The sequence below is a fragment of the Nannospalax galili genome, unplaced genomic scaffold (genome assembly GCF_000622305.1).
Source record: "Nannospalax galili isolate Female #2095 unplaced genomic scaffold, S.galili_v1.0 scaffold488, whole genome shotgun sequence".
Lineage (NCBI taxonomy): Eukaryota > Metazoa > Chordata > Mammalia > Rodentia > Spalacidae > Nannospalax > Nannospalax galili.
In genome coordinates this window covers 3,066,576-3,088,409 of record NW_008360316.1, presented here as the reverse complement: position 1 = coordinate 3,088,409, position 21,834 = coordinate 3,066,576, and the positions used below count along the sequence as shown (strand labels likewise).

At 40.5% G+C, this 21,834-nt stretch overlaps 1 protein-coding gene across 1 annotated transcript in view; it reads left to right on the top strand.

The window, feature by feature from the left end:
* Atp8a2 (ATPase phospholipid transporting 8A2) overlaps window positions 1–21,834 on the top strand; it is a 604,547-nt gene that overhangs the window by 44,658 nt on the left and 538,055 nt on the right. The window contains exons 2-5 of the mRNA XM_008824989.2: window positions 12,075–12,174; window positions 12,706–12,804; window positions 13,660–13,705; window positions 14,272–14,312. Coding sequence (XP_008823211.1) covers window positions 12,075–12,174; window positions 12,706–12,804; window positions 13,660–13,705; window positions 14,272–14,312 — 286 coding nt within the window. The remainder of the gene's footprint in view (window positions 1–12,074; window positions 12,175–12,705; window positions 12,805–13,659; window positions 13,706–14,271; window positions 14,313–21,834) is intronic.

Below are 21,834 nucleotides of genomic sequence, written 5' to 3'. Positions count from 1 at the left end.
TCTGTCATGTCCTAAATGGAAACCATTACTTCTATTCTTTCTTCATTAAATTTTTAAAAAAATTTTTATTTTATTCTATGTGTATGGGTGTTTTGCCTCCATGTATGTAAGTGCGCCTGTGTAGTGCAGTTTCTCAGGCGGTCAGAAGAGGGTGCCGGATTCCCTCAAACTAGAATTATGGATGGTCATTAGCTGCCATGTGGGTGCTGGGAACCAAACCTGGGTCCTCTGTGAGAGCAGCCAATTCTCTTAACCACTGAGCCATCTCTCTAGCCCTCTTTCTCCATTTTTGCAGTGCATATCAAGGTCTTCTTTTAATTTGGTGCCTCATGACATTGACCCCTTGTGGGGATGGACTGGGACAGCTCCTGTAAATGAAGCCAGGAGACCATATCTAGGACACCTATTGTCTCAGAAAAGCATGATGACAGGGACCAGCAGCTGTGTTCCAAGTGTGTCTAGTGCAGAACACTTGCGACTAGACATGGCTCACAGCATGTGAGCTGAGGGAGCCTGGGAACACCCCCTTTTCCCTGATAGAATCGTCAGAACCCTCTGATTTCCTTCCTCCTGTGGAAGATTCTGCACCACATCCAGGACTCTGAAGGAGAAAGAGTACAGTGACACAGCCCAGGGTAAGGTGATGCAGTGGAGAAGCAGCCCAGCCTGACGGCATTTGTGGCTGCTGGTTGATACTGGCTCACCTGCCTCTACAGTGTTTCTGTATGGTAAAAACCAGTCCTCTGTAGGGTAGGGGAGTTCAGAGGAGTTTTTGTTAAGGAAGCTAATTCAGTTTCTGGTGAAGGACATCTTTTATTCTAACCAAAGTATTTATGTGTTTTTCTGATTTACAAGCATCTTTGGTTGTTTGCCTTTCAGGGAAAAAAAAATGTTTGAGTAGCTATTGTTACTGGCTTTCAGTAGACAAATATTTTTGTATTTATGACATATTATCTGTTTTTTATTGGAAAATCTAGACTCTCTGTAAATGCTACAGATTGGTCTTAGATTAATGGACTTTGTTTTTTTTGCTTTTGTGGTGCTGGGGGTGGAACACAGGCCTTAAGAGATGTAGGCTCTACCACTGAGCTGCCTCCCTAACCCTATCAATTCTTGTTTAATGATCAACATAACTACTGGCTCAGAATGCCTCATAGAACTGTTGCCCAAAATGAATTCCAGTTTTCAAAGCATTAGTAGTAATTAGCATCATTAATCGTAATGCATAAAGTTCAAGAAAAATGATAGGTACATACTGCTAAAATGATGTCTGAAGCAGTTTTAGAAGCCAGTTGTTTCCCTGAGAATTTGCTTTAGCATGGAACATGTGGTGTGTGATGTACAGGTACTCTTCAGAGCATCTTAGGATGGAGACACTCTTTGCAGTCCCAATGCCCAAATCCAAAAGAACCATTTTCAGGCTTAGGAATGCATCTCTTCTGTAGTGTTTGCTGGTACTGTTTTCCATCGAGAATGTCAGCTTATGTATACACACATATGTATATACATATATATGTATGTATATATGTCTTAGATATAAAACATAATATATATAAATAAAATATAGTTTAGTAATACATATCTACAGGACATTTTTGGAAAAGAATAGTATAGAGGAAGGTGCTACCTTATCAAGAGTCAGACTATAGATAAAGTTACTATAAATCTGTATGGTTTAGGATAGAAATTGATGAACTGAATGCATGTCAATATGTTAAAAGTAATAGCTCAGTTTAGTGGAGTGGATAATGGTGCTGGCATTTATCAAGCAATAGCTGTCTGTCAGGATGAAGATAACACTGGATCCCATCATTTGTCATATCTGAAGAAAATTAAGAGTGGAGATTAGGGACTGGAGAGATGGCTCCAGAGCACTGGCTGCTCTTGCAGAGAACCTGGGTTCCATTCCCAGCACCCACATGGCAGCTAACAACCATCTGTAACTCCAGTTCTAGGGGATCTGATGCGCTCTTCTGACCTCCACAGGCATTGCACAACATGGGTGCACTTAAACACATACAGGCAATACACTCACACATAAAATAAAAATAATAGAACGTAAAAAAGAATGGAGATTAAAGATGGACATAAGTGAACTGTAAGAGAATGTAGGAGATTACAGACACAATTGAGGAGTGAGAAATCATTTCTTATATTAAACCCAAATGTTGTAAAGTTTTGGGACCATTTACATTGTCTAGTGTGTCTTTGAGGGTTAAGTGTCCCATTATAAAATTCAGAATACACATACATGGTTCGGAAAACCCCTTAATGCAAAAATAGAGTTTATAAAAAATACCAAGAATTCTTACTAGCAGATACTTGAAAGACTAAACAAAACAAAACAAAAAAACAAGAGCTGAGCAGCAGTAGGTAGGTCGGTGTACTTCTGTAATCCCAGCATTTAGTAGAAGACGGTGTCAGATTCCTTGCAAGTGAAGTAGTGGACAGTTGCTAGCCACCATGTAGATGCTGGGAACCCAACTCTGGTCCTTTGCAAGAGAAGCCAGTGCTTGTAATCACTGATTCATCTCTCCAACCCCCAAGTTCACCTTTGTATATACAGTTGCATCCAGGATCTACAAAATCTGAATATAAGTCTGTAAGAAAAGATAAAAATGGAATTTCTTGGGAATGGTTCATAGCATGTTATGTTTTTATATGAAATATACATTGGTGGATATTTAAGAACCAAGCATCGTGAGACCTTTAAGTTCTTTCTTAAACATCATTTCTTGGTAGGTTTGTGGAATTTCTGAGATCTGCTCCAGTGTTGCGTTACAGAAAGTGTTGCTGTGGTAACTGGACAGTAGAGGGCACTGTGCTGTAGGGCCAGGTACACAGCCAGCTCAACCTGGTGCACAAAGGGACTTAAGAAGAGTGTTTGATGTGGCCAGTTTAGAAGTCACTATATAAGAAAAGAAACTACTTTTGCAGACTATTTCTGTCTTTGTCTGTCTGCCTTCTTCTCTCTTTCCTCTCTTACACTGTGTTGAAATGGATGGATAGATACATACCTGTGCAATTTGGGTAGATCTGAACAGGGTAAAGCTCACTGAAGAAGATGATTCTTTGGGCCATTGGCTCAGAAGAGAAGTATGTGGTTTGCTGAAAAGAAGAAAGAAAAATGTTCTTCAAATTTGGCAGAGAATGAAAGGGAGGCAGAGAACTTAGTAAGAGCTAGTACCCTTCAGAGTGCAGTGATTTCCATGAACAGGGGAGAAGCTGTGTTTTCCATTTCCCTGTGGGATGAGTAGCAGGGCAGAGACTCTGCTGCTGAAATTCAGACTGCTCATCTCAAAGGAAGATCAGAAGGGAGTTCATTAAAAGTGTGCTCCACAGTGCTGTGCTGATGTTGCTTCTTGTCAGGCCCGTCTGGGACGGCTCAGAATTTTTCCTCTTCCATCCATGATCCTGGGGCTCAGTGGCTGCTGACCAGAGGAAGTGGCTGTGGGGAGCACTATCAGATGGAAAGGTTTCCAGACCTTTTGTGGTGGGAGGTAGGAGGAGAACAAATTGGGCCTTTAGCCCAATGTCATCTTCTAATAAACAGCTCCATATGTGTGGCCGTTCCTAAAATTAACCAAAAAAAAAAAAAAAAAATCTGTTCCTTCAAAGTGCTATCTGGATGCTATTTAATTTGACATATCTTAGAAAATTATTAGAACAACACATGTAGGTAGTTAAAAGCTCAAATAGTCAGAAGGGCTTATCATGAAAATCCATTATCCATTGCATCCTGGACATATTCTGCCAGAGGCAAACAATGTGAACTCTTCCTGTCTTTAATTCTTTTGATGGTTTCTACCATATCTCAAGATTAAACTTAGAAAGGTGGTTTTCACTATATATGTGTGTATATATTTGAATGTATGTGTATTATTATTATGCTGAAGATGGAACCCAGTACCTCACAATGCTAGGCAAGTGTTGTGCCTCTGTAGTGTACCCCTAGCCCTTCACTATATTTGATTGGTTTTGTTTATTTGTTTGTTTGTTTTGAGGCAGGGCTCCCTGAAGTCCCAGCTGGCTTGGACCTCACTATGTAGACCAGATTGGCCTTGATTTCATAGAAATCCACCTGCCTCTGCTTCCTGAGTGCTGGGACTAAAGGCATGCACCACCATGCCCTTCACTATATTTTTTAATTAAGTTTAGATATTATCTCTGTGGATTATTTTATAGATGAAGATTTAATTTACTGACTTCAGGGCTAAATGGTGAAATAGTGAATCATGATTGCTACCTTTTTAGTATAACCTGCTTTCCCTTATTTTTTGGCTTAAACAATTTTTGCATATTAAGATCAGTATATAGTTATGCTATTTAATCTTTCTCTTGTATTTTATTTTATTTTATTTCAAGGCTGGAAACTGAACCTGAGTTTTTGTGTACATGAGGCAAGCATGCTATCATTATACCCCACCCTGCTTCTTGCTATATTTTGAAAATAATCCCTTCTAATAATCTTCCAGTTTGTCCCCCACCCACTCCAGAGAGCTCCTTATTAGGTAGGCTGGTTGTTTCATAGCTATGTTTAAAGGTGATCACCCCAGAACTTTTCTGTGGCTTTCTTGAGTTATAGTCTCAGGTTTTAGTTACCATGTGTGTTTTCTTTCTTTAAAAATTTAATTGCACATAATATTTGTACATATTTATATGAAAATATGACTAAAATTCCATGTGTATAATGTGCAGTGATCCAGTAAGGTAATAATTGCTGCCTAGTGTTGTTGCTCACAGTACAGTAAGGCTCTTCCTAATACAACTAATGTATAAAGCAAGTTGTAGAGTCTGACAGTCTGGCTGGGTATAAAATGTGAAGCATTTCTCTAATTTTTCTAGTGAGAAGACTGATGCCTAACTGATTTTTCCCACTTACAAATATACTCTTTCCTCCCAATAGCTTTGTGTCTTTAAGAAATAGTTATTTTACTATAATTTAAAATACTTTTATTAATTAAATGTGTTCTTAAAAATTTTTTTCCGAGATAATTTCCTACATGTACATAATGCATACTGACCACTCTTATTTCCTACCCTCTCCCATCTCCCTACCACCCATGTCAATGCCCCTCATTCCCATAAACCCCTGTCTATGTTCATGTCTATTTGTTTTGCTTTGTGACCACTGAGTTTAACAAGGGACATCTGTGCAATCAGGGGTTTGGAGCTATCTGTTGGAGCCTGGTAGACTCAACCATGGGTACACAACAAAAACCAGTGATTTCTTCCTCTCCTAGAATCTTACAATAGCCAGTAATTCAGTGGTAAAGGGTAGTACCTTGTGATCTCTCCCTGCTTCCATGACTGATTGTTGATAGGGCCAGTCTTGTGTGGGCCCAAAGCAGGAACCCACAACTGTGAGTTTATGATTGTATGAGTCTAGAGGAAGGCCTTCCACAGCTCTTTTCCCATCTTCCAGCTCTTACATACTTCCTACCCCCTCTCCTGCAGTATTCCCTGAGCTCCAGAGCTGGTGGTGAAAATGCCTTGTTTAGAACTGAACCCACAATGGTCACTTACTCTCAGCACCCTGGGCAGTTGGGAGTCTCTGCATTCACCACTATTCACTTTAAGGAGAGGCTTCTCTGATGAAGATTGGGCAGTTATGTCTATGGGTATAAGCATAGATACAGGAATTTTCACCATACTTTGGTTTTATGTATGTTCCTATATGAATACAAGACACTAACAGGAACATTTTGGTTAGAACTAAGTATTTGAATAAAATTTGACAATTATCCAAGAAATTCAGAAAAATAAAATGACATAGTTTTATTCAGTTTTGTCACCATTTTATAAACTCCTCAAATCTTGCTAACTAGCTCCAAATTAAATACTCGTACTTGTGGGACTGAAGAGATGGCTCAGCAGTTAAGAGCACTGGCTGCTCTTGCAGACAACTGAGGTTTGATTCCCAGCACCCACATGGTGACTAACAACCATCCTTAACTCCAGTTCCAGGGGATCTGATGCCCTCTTCTGACCTCCAGGGGCATTGCATGACACAGGTACACTTACATACATGAAGGCAATACACTCAAACACATAAAATAAAACTAATGAATAATATAAAAATATTCATTCTTGTTCTACTGGTGATCACTAGGTATCAGCTTCTTCCCCATGCTCCTCTCCATCATGTGTTGGCCTCCTCCCCATGTCCCTCTCTATTCTGTGTGTCCTCCTCCTCCTCCTCCTGCTCCTCTCCATCCTGTGTCAGCCTCCTCCCCATGTTCCTCTCTATTCTGTGTGTCCTCCTCCTCCTCCTGCTCCTCTCCATCCTGTGTTGGCCTCCTCCCCATGCTCCTCTCCATCCCGTGTGCTGCCATCTCCTACTGCTCTTCTCCTGCCCTGTGTTCCAGTCCTAATTTCTACCCCAGTTCTGCTTTGTGTTGCAGCTCCTGAGCTGTGTGCTTAGGAAGTTTCCGTCCTATCCCACTAGGCCCTCTCCTTACTACAGTTATACTGTAGCTCAGCAGGCCACGATCTGGAGCTGCAGGACTTGGGCAGGAGATTGGGCAGTGCTGCAGTGCTGCTAGGAGGCTGACTTCAGAGTCCCATCCCATCCCACTGGCTTTACCATGTGAACACCTAGATTAGCCTTAAGCCATTCCTTTTGGCAGGGTTTATTTCCTTCTGCTGGGAAAAATATATTAAGTTCTGAATGACAGGTCAAAGGTGATGTAACAGTGCAATATGTCATGGTGGGAGTTGAATATCTCTTGCCCAAAATACTTGAGAATAAAAGTACTTCCAAGTTCAGTTTTTTGGACTTTGGAATATTTTCAACTTTTCGGACTGAGCATCTCTAATCCAAATACCCCAAATTCAAAATGCTCTGAAATCCAAAGCTTTGGAGTATCATGCCATTGCTCCTCATGTTTTTGGATTTTGTTTTTTATTAGGGATGTCCACCCCATCTTAGGGTTTGACATATTGTTGTGTTGTGGTTTTCTTTTTCTTTTTCTTTTTAAATCTTTTTATTATTTTTATTTTATGTTTATGAGCATATTGTCTGCATGTAGGGAAGTGCACCCATGTTGTACAGTGCCCTCAGAGGACAGAAGAGCATCAGATCCCCCCTGGAAGTGGAGATACGGACGGTTGTTAGCTGCCACATGGGTGCTGGGATTCTGTTTTATTTTATGTTTTGCCCACATTTACATAAGTGCATCCATGTGTGTAATGCCTATAGAGGCCAGTAGAGGGCACAAGATCCTTTATCTTCCCACCCAAAAGTTTGCAGGTGTGCTTATCCTCCTTTTCTGTCCAAAGCATTCCTTCCAGTATTAACTGCAGGAATGGTAGAGGCCATCAGATCCCCTGGAACTGGAGTTATGGACAGTTGTTAGCTGCCATGTGGGTGCCGGGATTTGAACCTGGGTCTTCTGCAAGAACAACCAGTGTTCTTAACTGCTGAGCCATTTCTCCAGCCCCTTTGGTTTTCTTTTAAGACAGTGGCAAAGTGAGATGAATCGTGATGACCTCTGTTCTTTTTGGCCCTTAGATATTTTGTAAAAAATGATGTTTTTTAGAGGGTTTTTTTGTTGTTGTTCTTTTTACTGAAAATAGATTCCTTATTGAATAGAATTCTCATTTAAAGTGGTCCTTGATTCCTAGCAGTACAAAATTAAGCAAATCTTCATGACTCGTTCATTTTTTTCCTCATTTTTCTTATAAAGCACTTGAGTAAAAATCCACTTTTGAATGATGTTGTGTTTACAGATACTGGCTATAAATATCTGATACATTGCGTTTGGAATTGATGGTCCGAGGATTATCCACAGGAACCTTGCCTGGCTGCATGCTCAGTGACCAAAATCTTACCTGCTCATCAGCTCACATTTCCATGGAAGTGTTGAGATAAAGTGTTTCACAGCCAGAGTTCTCCATTGAATAATGCATCAAGAATTGAACAAATTTGGAAATCAGATAGCAATAAAGCGCTTACACTCTGTAATAGGAATTCCAAGCACAGTCTCTACTTCATGAACTTATGCTCAAAGATGCATTATAAACTGATTAAGAAGCAATGCCCACTTTTCTCATTGGAGGTGAATAGTGAATAAGCTACAAAGCTGATGTGAGATTGAAGCAGGGGTGATGGAGTCTCACAGCCCTGTAGCAGCAGACCTGATCTAGGCACTACTACTACATTAGGGCTGGGAGATAAGGCAGTAGCTGGCACTTTTTCCTGCTGTAGATGAAGACGTAGGAAGGAGGCTAGAAATAAATGTTCATGATCTAAAATGATCTCACTGGTCTTTCTTTTGTGGGATTGCAGTAGTTTAGTACAACTAAGTGAAATTTCTAGTCAGGTAGTCATATCCTAATATGGATGCATTGTTTATTAGTAGGGATTCTTATATTTGAGATTTCAAAATATAATGGACTGGTTAGAAAAGCTCAGAATTCAGTGCCTGATGAGAAAGGCTCTAGGCTATGCTGTGCACTGAACTGTCCCCCTTCAGTGACTCCCAGATATGTAGATGACATCTGCCTTTCGTAGATGAAGACAGAGGTCTGCCCAGAAGAGCCTTTGCACTTAGTAATCTTGTTCCTGTGCATAAGTTATTTTGGTACATTTTGAAAAATTGATAAAGGGTCTCACTATGTCATCCCAACTGGTCTGGAACTCACTGTGTAGACTAGACTGGCCTCAAACTCAGAGATCTGCCTGCATCTGACTCCTGAATGTTGGGATTAAAGGTACACGCCTCCATGCCCGTACCTTTTGTAGCATGGATTTAACTGCTACTAAATCCATGCAGTAGCTCAGTGCATAAGGCATAGCTCAGTGATTTAGTGTTTGTCCAGCGTGTGCAAAGCCCTGGGTTCTGTCAGCAGCACCATAAGATGAATAAATAATAAAGAAATTAAAAGTAAATAAACTCAGCTGTTATATAAAGACATGAATGAGTCTTGGTGATGGACTGAACTCAGGTAGGAAGTATGACCCACTTTTCTTCCTCTTTAGCTGTCCTAAACACCCCTCTTCTCCAGCTGTTGTCTTTAAACCAGAAACATTGACCTGACCTGGTAGCTGGGTTTGGTGTCTGCAGCGGGTTCTAGAATCTCTTTCCTGTGGATCTGAGGGACAAGTGTGTGCTGAATTAATGGTTTCTTAAAAACATTTTTTAATTGAATTTTTGTGTATTTCATGCAGAAAACCATCTTCCCCCTTCCCCTTTGGCACACTCCCATAGGGCCTCCCTCCACCGGAGTTGGAGTTCATACAGTCTGTCATTTTTGTTAAGACCTATCATGTAAAGTTAGTGTCCCCAAATGTCCCTCAGTGCAAGTTCATCCACAGAGGTTTAGTCAGCCTATCTAGAGTCCTTCCCCTCAAGAAGATCAGCTCTTCCTTACCCAGCAGTAATCAGCTGCCAATAATTTTTCGACCAAGAGTGGGGCCTGCTATTCATCTCCACAGTTCTGTGCTGGGTTTTTGTCTGCCTAAGTTTGCATGGGTCTTATGCATGCTGACACCATTACTGTAGGTTTGTATGAGGAGGGTCCCAGACAACTGTAGGATGATTTCCGTATGGTCATGCACCTCTTCCCTGGCTCTTACAATCTTTCTGCCCCCTCTTCTGCAATGGTCCCTGAGCCCTGGGTGGGTGGACCTCAATATAGGAGTTAATGGTTTATTTTTTTAAATTTGTTTTTATTGAATTTTTGTGTATTTCATACAGAACATCTCAACCAACCTTAATCATCTTCATACCCCCTTCCCCATCGTCACAGAGTGACCCTCTTTTAGATGAGTATGAATAATTGACCATGGTGATTCTACTTCAGAATAAAAACCTTTGGTTCATTTTTACTATTTCTAATAAAGTAAAAGTTAGTGTGAATTTCCCTCACTATCTCCATCCCCTTATCTTTGGTCTTCTGGCATAACCCGGACCCCTTTCCTCCCTAGCCCTGCACCTTCATGATGTGAGTTCCTTAAACATACCTAGCATTCTGCCCAAGCTAGAAATGTTCACAGCTAGGAGTCATATGCCAGTTGTGTGTGTGTGTGTGTGTGTGTGTGTGTGTGTGCGCGCGCGCGCGTGCGTGTGTGTGTGTGTGTGTGTGTGTGTGTGTAACATAGATGGAATCTTAGATTCAAATGTATAATCAAGAAATCTTACAAGGCGCTTTCTACAGTTTTATCTTAGAATATGAACTTCCTTGCTTTCTTTGCTAATAACTGATAGGTGTTTTAACTACCGGTACTGTTTTGTGTTGTTTATCAGGGTACCTCAGGCTGCTGTAGTTTTGAGTTGTCAGCCTGGGTTTTATTCTGTCACTCTGGGGTTGGCTTTCTCAGATCTTACAGCAATCTACATCCTGTCTGTGCCGTGTGGTGTGCTGTCTCCTGAGCTTTTGTCCCACTACTTTGGTGCTTCTGACTTGTGCATTTGGAGTCTGCTAGATGATCTTGCTAGAATACACTTAAGAACAGATTTAGAAACTGGGTGTGGTGGCACACACCTCTAATCTCAGCACTTGGGAGGTGTTGGCAGAAGGATCATAAGTTCAAGGTCATCCTCAGCTACATAGTGAGTTTAAGGCTGGTCTGGGTTACATCAGACCCTGTTTCAAAAAACATAAATAAATAAATAACTAAACAAACAAACAAACAAACAAATAAATAAATAAATAAAAGGCTCAGCATTATGCCTTCAGAGCATGGGCTATTAGCCTGTGTTTTCAGTTTGGCTTGTTTCCTTGTTCATTTCTGCTGTGTGCTTCATGCTGGGGACATATGTAGGAGAAGTGAACGTTCTTCCTCTTCCAGAAATCTCTTCTGAGGACAGAGATATAAGACTGTTGTCCCTCAGTATCCATAGACAGTTTGATCCGGGACACCCCCAATACCAAATTCCATGGATGTTTAAGTCTTTTATGTAAAATGGGAATTTCTTTCTTTTGGTCTTTTCTTTTTTTAAATTTATTATTTTATTTTATGTGTATGCATGTGTTGCCTGCATGTAGGTAAGTGCACCTGTGTCATGCAATGCCTGTGGAGGTCAGAAGAGGCTGTTGGATCCCCTGGGACTGTAGTTACGGACAGTTGTTAGCTGCCATGTGGGTGCTGGGATTCGAACCCCGGTCTTCTGCAAGAACAACCAGTGTTCTTGACTGCTGAGCCATCTCTCCAGCCCCTCTTTTGGTCTTTTTGAGACAGGGTCTGCCTGTAGACCCAGCTGGCCTGGAACTCCCTATGTAGATCAGGCTGGCCTTGAACTCACGGAGATCCGCCTGTCTCTGTCTCCCAAGTGCTGGGACTAAAGGTGTGCGCCACCATGCCCAGCATGTAAAAAAAAATGGAAATTTCTTGTAGATAGAGTCTACACACCCTCTCCATGTCCTTTAAATATATCTAGATGACTTAATATTCCTGGAGTAGTGTGAATGTTGAGGAAGCAGTCATTATAGTGTGTTGTTTAGGAAATAGTAATGAGGAAACAAGCCTGTACATGTTCAGTACAGATACAGTTTCCTTTTCAAATATTTTTAATTTCATAGATGCAGAACCCTCGGACAGAAGGGCAGTGTGACAGTATGAGTTGAAGCAGAGAAAATATGATATGATTATAAACACCACACTGTGAGCTCAGAGGCAGAAAAGCTGTTCAAAATTTGACCCAACTCAATGGAAGTTAAAGGTGTGGCCGAATGAGCTGGGAAGACAGATCACTCATGGAAAGGCTGCAAGAAGGGAAAGGTACCAGGCAAGCCAAGCAAAGGTGGCCAAGTGAAGGGTGCCCGGGAGGAATGGAAATCATTTAGGTGTGGCTAAAGTGTAGCATATCAGTGTTGCATGTCAGAGGGACACATTGAATAACGCACATGCATTGTCCTTAGCACCCAGCTCCCAGATGGGGGGTAAAATGGTCCTGCTCACACCATGAGAAAGTGAGTGTGCATATCAGAGTTTGCACACAGAAACCACCCTGGAAGCTTCTCTGATCATTTGTGACTGTCTTCAAAGTACACAGTATTTGAGGTCACTTTGTTGTTATTTAAGATTTACTTGTATAACTAATAGTAGTGCTTTTCTTTGTGCTTAACAGTACGGCAAAGTACAGCGTGTTGACATTTCTACCTCGATTCTTGTATGAGCAGATTAGGAGAGCTGCTAACGCCTTCTTCCTCTTCATTGCCTTATTACAGGTATGCTCTGTTTGTTTCACTTATGTAAAAATGTTCAAACCCAATGACAGGCAAGCTGAGGGTTTGCTAGCAAGTTCCTTAATTGGAGAGTGTTAGAATATTACATCTAATTGTTCACCTCATCAGATCATTCCCAGTGTGAACAGATGTGTTCTTTGTATAAAATTAACTTTGGGGGAGTGCCTGGAGGAAGGTTACCATTACCAAAGTGGGCAGAAAATGGTTCTCAGGGACCACTGTTTTTTCTTTTTTTATCGATGTATATTCATTGTACCGAATACTGAGCTTTACTGTGACACTTCACATTATATGTCATGTCCTTTGGTCATGAAGGTCAGACTTTTAACCCTTTCTGTTCCAAATACGTGGCCAATGTTAGATAATTCTTTAATGTAAAACAAATAGTTTCAAAATTAGGAAATAATTTTTTTGTGCGTGTGGCAGAAATGGGACAGAACAGTGAGCATGAGGGTCGAGTGCTATGCTTCTCTTCTTCGGGGAGATTTTCATGTGTGATCTTTTCTCTTACAGCAAATTCCAGACGTATCTCCAACAGGACGATATACCACCCTGGTGCCATTGATCATTATTTTAACAATTGCAGGCATCAAAGAGATTGTTGAAGATTTTGTAAGTTTTTGTTTCTGGGTAATAGAGCATCATGTGGAATACAGCATGGAATGTCATGTGGTTCTGGATGATGGGGCTGTGAGTGGAAAGTGGGCAATTGCTTAACAGCCCTAGACTAGTGATGGTGTTTTCTGGGGAAGGAAAGGAGTGCCGAGTGGGCTGAACGCCTGTGCTGATTCTGAGGCAGGTCTAACTTTGGTTTGGTTTGCTTTGTTGGGCGCTCTGATGTTTATTACTATTGTTTCTAATGTCCTTCCTTAGAGCTTGATGATTCAGGTAGCAGTGAAACACCATGGCTCTGACTAGGAGAGCAGAAATGTGCTTGCTATGCCTGAAGTCCTCCAAGAATCTTCCTCCTCACACCTCCTGTCATACCTGCCCTCACACCTCATTGGCTACAACCATGTTGCTCTCAGCTCCCTTCCTTCCTCCCTCCTACTTCTCTCTCTCTCTCTCTCTCTCTCTCTCTCTTTCTCTCTCTGTCTCTCTTTTTCTCTGTCTCTGTCTCTGTCTCTCTCTCTCCACACACACACACACACACACACACACACACCACATTTTATTGAATAGTAAATAAACTAAGCTGAGAATGAAACCTGCTGTTTGTTGTTGGAGTTATAACACTGAACCATTATTTCAGGCTGTCCACAAACAACTCTGAGTTTCATACTTTAAAGTGCTGGTGACATCTTGATTGAGTTAATGATGACAGATGGCAGATTCATCCAGCTGAAAGCTACAGCACTGGCATTGTTAGTTTCTTGAGTCCCATTTCCCCCCTGATCGTGCTGCACTGTTTCAATTATTCATTTGGAACATTTGAATGTAAGAACCTTTGTTTTCTTTCTGTAACAGAAACGACATAAGGCAGACAATGCAGTTAACAAAAAGAAAACAATAGGTAAGATGCTGACTCAATCACTTTTTCCATTATTAACTTGGACTTCTGTTTAAGTGATTTTCAATGAGTAGTTAATAATATCAAGATTAAAATGGGAACATAACTTATAAGATATTTAAAGAAACAAGATATAAACAGGACTTATGTACTCTAGAATTTTAGAAAATATAATTTTCAGGAACTATTTAATTTATATGGACCCAAAAGTTTCACATATCTACAGCCTTCATTTATGACTCACTTTTCCTTTTATTTTGATTTAACGTTGATGGTGGGGTTTTTGTTGTTGTTGTAAATATATAATATCAGACTTTTTCTACTTCCTGGATGGATATAAATTGGGTTTACTTATATGCATACATAAACATTTTTGTGTGTGCATTGACTGATGCATGTTACAGAGGTGCACTCCATTTTGGGGGTTGTTGTCTTTTATCTTTCTCTCTAAGGGTAGGATATGTTAGAGTTAACAAGAACAAGTTTAAAAGAAGCCTTTTGGAGTTGTAGAAAACTGACTTAATTTTTATTATGGCCAGTATTAACTAGTTCATTCTTTTTTTTTACAGTGTTAAGAAATGGTATGTGGCATACTATTGTGTGGAAAGAGGTAAGAGCTAATTTTAAAGATAATACCATAAAGTATTGGTTTGAAGACTTGTAACTAATTGCTGATACTGATGACAATATAAAGTTTTCTTTAAGGCCAAGGCCATGTTATTTTATCTACATTTATCCAGGACATCCACTTTCCCATGAGAACTGACATGTGTTTCCTCCACCCTGGTCTTTTTTCTAGAGGGTCTAGCATGGCATTTTAAACTATGAGCTTCCCTTTTCATAAAGGATAGTTCTGAAACCACAAAGCAATTCCTAGTTTATAAATCCAGAAGTGTGAGATCTGGGGGTTCAAGGATGACTGCTGTTACTCTGGCTGTTGGTCACACTGAGTAGGAAATTGAGAAGAAATTCGCAGTGTCATCTAGGCATTTTGGATGTGATAAACCAGCTTTTCATCCCCAGCTGTTTTAGGTTGTTAATGGACACATATTGACTTTACTGATACCTTTCATTTTCCAGTGTTCAGAATGGATGGTTTCTTAGAAAAAACAGTGTTTTAGAAAGGCAACTTCAAATATTTTTTCTTGCTTACACATCTAGCTAATGGTATTTTGAAGTGCCTCCTGGGGCCTTTTGTATCTGTGGCTTTCACTTTGGTGTTTGGTTTGCTTTACTTGGTTTAGGGGGAAACCACCACCCTTTAAAGAAGATACCCCCATTACAGAATTTAAACACTTTAACCCTTGTAGCCATCTGGAAGTCCCAAGGTAAGCGGCATTCCCTGGCATCCCTCTCCTCTGAAGTGAAGTATGATGGTTCCTGGTCAAGAGGCAGAATTGTGGGGGGAGAACTGCTGCCCAACTTATAGGAAGCAAAGAGTTCTCCAAGCTCCAGGGATTTGCCCCTGTCCGTCTAGGGGTCTTCTTGCTGAATCCTTCCTCAGAAAGGCACTGGCAGTGGCCAGATGAAGAATGCTTTGAATCCTTATGTCTGATGCTGCTTGAAGCAGTGGATGATGGAGTGGTGATCCCAGATTTCTGGGTCCAAGAACTTACTCCCGGAGTTCCTTCCTGTTCCCCACATATGCTTGGGACATCACCACCTTGTCATATGCCTTGCCAAATGGATGACTATTTCAATTTTAAGTGCATTGTATGAGTCATTTTAAGTGGAGCTGTTAGCAGAGCTGTATCAGTCATGGGCTTATGTGTCTATCCTCACAACTGAACAGGTGTTCTAGGTACTCAGAGCTGGTCATGCACACGTGGGCCTACTCTCAGAGTTCTTGGTACAGAAGGTCTTGCGTTTGCATTTTAACAAGTTCACAGGAGAAACCGCTGGTGGCAGTGCAGGGAACACACTCAGGAACAGGTGTGCTAGAAGCCACAGGCAGCTCACAGCAACACACTGTACCTGCTGAGCCTTACAGGGGTATATGCAGGTGCCTGGGAACCTCTGGGAGGCATAGTGAATCTAGAACCACTGGTCCATGTCAGGAAAGGCTTTTTGTTTAATTTGAGGAGATATTGTTCAACACAGAGTGTGGGAAACACCAAAGTGTCCTGGAGAGCCACACATAGCTATATGCCTATGAACAGATTAAGTGTGGCTGACTGCCAGGCATCTCAGAAAGGTGGATCTCAAAAACTGGAATTAGCTTTGGGAGAATCTTTTACAATTGAGAGACAGGAGGGATTTTCTGTGACTACAGTGATTTCAGGGATCCAGAATGGATCCAAAAGAAAATTATTGGGTTTTGTGGTGGTGGTGGTATTAAGGATGGAACCAGGTCTTATACACACTGGGCAAATGCTCTACCACTGATTCACACAGTATATCTTTTGAAATTCATTGTTTATGAGTAGAACAGAAGACAGAAAGCCAAAGCACCTATCTTGCAGCTTGTAACTATTCTTGCACTTGGAACTTTTTTTCTTTTGGAGAATTCTGACATTGACTTTTACATTACAGACTCACCCCAAGGGAGACTCCTAATGTACCTGTTTCATTCCACAAGCTGTATATACTTTTCTTTAGTTTCAAAAACAAGATAGGAACCAGTGAGATGGCTGAATAGGTAAAGGAACTTACTGCCAAGCCTGAGTTCAGTCTCCAGGACCCATATGGCAGAAAGAGAGAATCAACTCCATGCGTTGTCCCCTGACCACCACATATGCATTGTGGCATGTGTGCTCATACCCATCCTCCCTGCCCCATCACCTCCCTAACACACAAACAAGTAAAATGTAAAGAACCAAACAAAAATCAACAACCAAAAATCCAAGATGGAAAGCAAGGACCAACACCTGAAGTTGTAGAGAACAACTCCAAAGATGAAGTTTTCTTCCCATTATCCACCCATCTAAAGCTCCATACAAGCACCATGGCACGCATGTAACTTCACATACACACACACAAATTAATATTAAAAAACACTAAATACTGTGCAACCCTTCCAAGCCAGTGGTATTGTTTATTTTAGAAGGGAAGACCCTAGAACCTTTATGGGTGAGCAGCTTGCCAAGATTGCAGGGCTCAGAGTGTCTGTGAAGCTTGGATTTGAGTCTATACTTACCCTGTCTGAAAGCCTACATCATCTATAGCTGACAAGTTCTATGATACTATTTAAAGGATTAGAGTTTCTTGGCCATGATGCTGTTTGGAGACTTAACCTCTTTCCTTGACTTGTAGTTTCCACCAAGGGAGTTCTGTTTCTCAAGGTGGTCTCTGGCTTTGGCCATAACTCTTTTTCTAGAAATTTCTTGAGGCTGTACATGGTCTCTCTATTTCATTTGTATATTTCTGGGGTGCCTTTTACATGCATTATTCATAGATTAATTTAGTATAACTTTCTCATCAGAGTAGCCTCCTAACCAGATTGCCCAGGTTTGAAATCATGGCTGTATGGCTGGGGAGATAGCTTGGTACTTACTATGCAAGACTGACAATCTGAAGAAATAGCTCAGTGGGTAAAAGGACTTACTGTGCAAGACTGACAATCTGAGTTCAGATCTTTGAACACATGTAAAAGCCTGATATGGTGGCTGTAATCCCAGCACTCCTATGACTAGATGGGAAGCAGAGACAGAAGAATCCTCTGAGAGCTTGTGGGCCAGCTAGCCTGGAGCATACATGGTACAATATCAAACAACAAGAGAGACTCTGCCTCAAAAACAGGATAGAAGGCAAAGACCAACACCTGAGATACTCTTCTGACCTTCACACATGTGCCATGGCACAAAGACATGTAAACACATATAATAAATAAAATAAATATTTAAAAATAAATAAATCATGGCAGTAACACTCTGACGGTGGGACCTTGGTCAAGTTATTTTGCTTATAAAGCAGAACCAAGCTGTGTTAACTCAGTTGATCCTCTCAGCAGTCCCATGAAGTTTGTTATTGTTCTCCTTACACATGAGGCAAGTTAGACAGTTTCCTTAGCTTTCTCATGGACACACAGCTGGTAAGGGATCTAGGGAGGGATTCAGATCTAGGCATAGAGGCTGACTTTGGAGCTTCATCATAACTGTTCTACCACAAGCAACTTTGGAAATGTTTGAGTATTTGAGAAAGGTGGATAACTGTAAGAAAATGTGATCTTGATATCTGTTCACGTCCCTCTTCTGTTTTTTACTTTTTCACGAACCCTCACTGAAAAAAATGCCATCTGGGACTAGAGAGACAGCTCAGTGGTTAAGGGCGTGTACTGTTCTTGCAGAGAACCTGAATACTCAGGTTCCCACAGCACCCACAGCAGGCAGCTCACAACTGCCTATAACTGGAGTTCCAGGGGTCTGACACCCTCTTCTGACCTCCACAGGCACCTGCACTCACCACACACAGACGTACACAGACTTGTAACAATTAAAAATAAAATAAGGTCACCCCACCATCTTAACTCTCAGGGTCCTTTGGTCAAGGACATCCTTTCCCATACTGGATTTGTGCCCTCTCCCTCAAGTCTTGGCAGGGTGAGTCCCCTCTGCCATCTCAGCCCTCAGGTCAGTTTGGGTATTTGGGATCCTTCCCCACCCCAGACTTGTAGTTCAGAGTTCCAGTTCCTGAGACTTCCCTACACCCTGCCATCTGACCTCTATATGCCCAAGACCTGTGAGCTCTTAGCCTAACCTATCAGCCAACCTCTTCACCTAGCAGCTCCCATCCCATCCTGCTGATCCAGAACCTTGTAGAGTCAATCCTGAAATCGCAACAAAAAATTGCACCTATCTCTAGCTAAACTGAGACCTCTTCTTTCACCCCATTTGCACATCAACATAAAGTGGCCGAACTGAACACCAAGCACTTCTTAGCTTGGATATAACCTGACAAGTTGGGGAAACAGCAAACAAAGATATAAATGTTCAACAAAGATGAGACCACATACCAAGAAACACTACCACACAAGTCTACATGCCTAGGTCTCATCAACCCCCTCCAAACAACGTAAATATAGATACTACTGAAATTAACAACTCCATCTTAATGTTTCCTGAGAATGACAGCCTAATGGATGCATAAGACATGATTTCAGAATAGCGGTTATAAATATGTTCAAGAAACTCAAAGAGGATATAAATAAAAGACTGGATGATGACTAGGAAAACATAAACAGTTGAATGAAACAACTAAAACAATTCAAAACACAAAATTAGAATTCAATAAAGAGACTCTCTTAAGAAAAGCCAAAGTGAAATAAAACTTGAAATAAAAAACTCAGGAACGCAAACAAAAATCTTAGAGAAAAGAAGCTAAAAGGAAGTGGAGGAAATAGGCCAGAGAACAGAAGATTTTAAGGACAAGCTTGAGGAGATGGGTTGCTCAATCAAAGAAAATGTCAAGTCTAAAATAAGCCAGTAACAGAATATGCAAGCCTCTGAGACACTGTGAAAAGACCAAACCTATGAATCACAGGTATAGAAGAAGGAGAAGAAACCCACATCAAAGGCACAGAAAATATTTTTAATAAAATCATAGAAAAAAAATTCCCAAACCTAGGGAGATACCTATCAAGGTACAAGGGGCATGTAGAACACCAAGTAGACACAATCAGAAAAGAAACTCCCACATCATATAATAGTCAAAACACTAAGCGTGCAGAACAAATAAAATATATTGAAAGCCATGAGAAAGATCAAGTCATGTATAAAGGTAGGCCCATCAAAATAACAGCTGACTTTTAAAAAATATTATTTTTATTTTATGTGTATGCGTGTATTGTTTGAATGTATGTGAGTGCACCCATGTCTTGCAATGCCGTGGAAGTCAGAAGAGGGCTTCAGATTTCCCTGGCACTGGAGTTAAAGACAGTTTGTAGCTGCCATGTGGGTGCTTGGAATCAAACCTGGGTCCTCTGCAAGAGCAGTCAGTGCTCTTAATCCCTGAGCCATCTCTCCAGCCCCAACAGCTGACTTTTCAGTGGAGACTATGAAAGCCAGAAAGGCATGGACCAATGTCATACAAGTCATGAAGGAACACAGATTCCATCCCAGACTATTATACCTAGCAAAACTCTCAGTTGTAATTGAAGGGAAAAGAAAAACTTTCCATGATAAAAACATATTTAAGGAATTTACATCCATGAAATTAGCTCTGCAGAGAATAGTTGATGGAATAGTTTGGTCAGAAGAGAAGATTAAACACTCTCAAGAGGATACAAAGAATAAATAAATTATCCAAGAACAGTCAACCAAAAGAGGTCTGAGAAACAACACTACAACACCCACCAACATAACATGAATTAATAAACATTGATCAATAACAATCCTTAATATTAATGCTCTCAACTTCCCAATAAAAAGACACAGACCAGATTAGAAAACAGGACCCATTAATTTGCTGCCTTGGAGAAACACACCTCACCAACAATGATTGACACTACCTTAGGGTAAAAGAATGGAAAAAGTATTCCAAGGAAATGGAACTAAGAAACAAGCAGATATTAGAATATTAGCTATTCTAATATCTGACGAGATAGGTGTCTAACAAAAACTAGTCAGAAAAGACAGGGAAGGTCACTTTATACTCACTAAAGGAAAAATCTACCAGGAAGATATTACAATCCTAAACATTTATGCAGCTCACACAGGAGCATCCAATTTCATAAAACAAATTTTGTTAGCTTTAAAATCTCACATTGACTCCAGCATAGTGATAGTGGGTAACTTCACTATCCCACTGTTGCCAATAGATAGGTCAACTAGGCAATAACTAAATAGAGAAATCCTGGAGTTAAATGATTCCATAAATCAAATGAACCTTACAGATGTCTATAAAACATTCCACCCAAACACCAAGAATGCATTTTCCTCTCAGAAGCCCATGGAACTTTCTCCCAAATCAACCATATATTAGGATACAAAGCAAGTCTTCACAAATATACAGAAATTGAAATATCATGTATTCTATCCGACCACAAAGGAATAAAACTAGATGTCAACAACAATAAAAGTACACAAATTCATGGAAGCCAAACAATACTACTGAATGAAAACTGGACCACTAGAGAAATCAAGAAAGAAATTCAAAAATTCTTAAAATTGAGTGAAAATGAAAACACAACATACCAAAACATTTGGGACACAATGAATGTAGTCCTAAGAGGAAAAATTATTAAGTGCCTACATTAGAAAATTAGGAACATCTCATATGAATAAATTAATGATGTACCTGAAAGCCTTGGAAAACCAAGAACAAACAACATCTAAAAGTACTATATGGGAAGAGATAAAATCAAGGCTGAAATGAATGAAATTGAAATGAAGAAAATGATACAAATAATGAAATGAGTTGGTTCTTGGGAAGAGTTAAATGGGGTTGGTATGGGAGGGCAGAAGAGGGAGCATGAGGAAGGATAACCAGCAGTAAATGGTTTTAGAAAAAGCCATATGGAAATATACCTCTATAGAAGCTTCTTGAAAAAACACACATATACATTATAAAAAGAGATTAAAAGGAGTTACTCTATGACAGGGGTATTGCCCCTATTCGACACCATAGGCTAACAAAATAAAACCCCAATGCCAGGAATGGACTCCCTCTCTTGAAGCTGTTCCCCTGGGGTCCTATAGACTTTCAAACAATACTGGTCATTGCCCCTGCTCTTAATTACCCATGAGAACTTCACAGTTAAGAACCTATTGCTGAAGATACTACATACATGAGCTGTAGAGCAAAGGAGAAATCAAGCTGGTACTGACTCCAAAGTTTCATCTCTACTAGCTTGTGTTTATAGTGCTAATATTCATAGCATGCTACTAGAAGGAAAAATAATCATCTTCCTTCCGCTATGAATCCTGTGAACTCACAGCAATGGTGGCATCATGCATAGATCCCATGCAAGCTCAAACCAGACAAAATCCCAGCGTAAACATTGGGAAGTGAGTAAGAAATCCCAACCCAACCTAAGGAACTTTTGGTAACTGATGAGTGCTGGGATGAGGAGAGACAGGTTCTTTCAAGAATGGGCCTCTTGGTAGGTTAACCAGGCTCCAGTGGATAAGCCCACACTGAAGGACCTTCGGGGTCACAAATTAGACTCTATAAACTTTATTTTATATATATATATA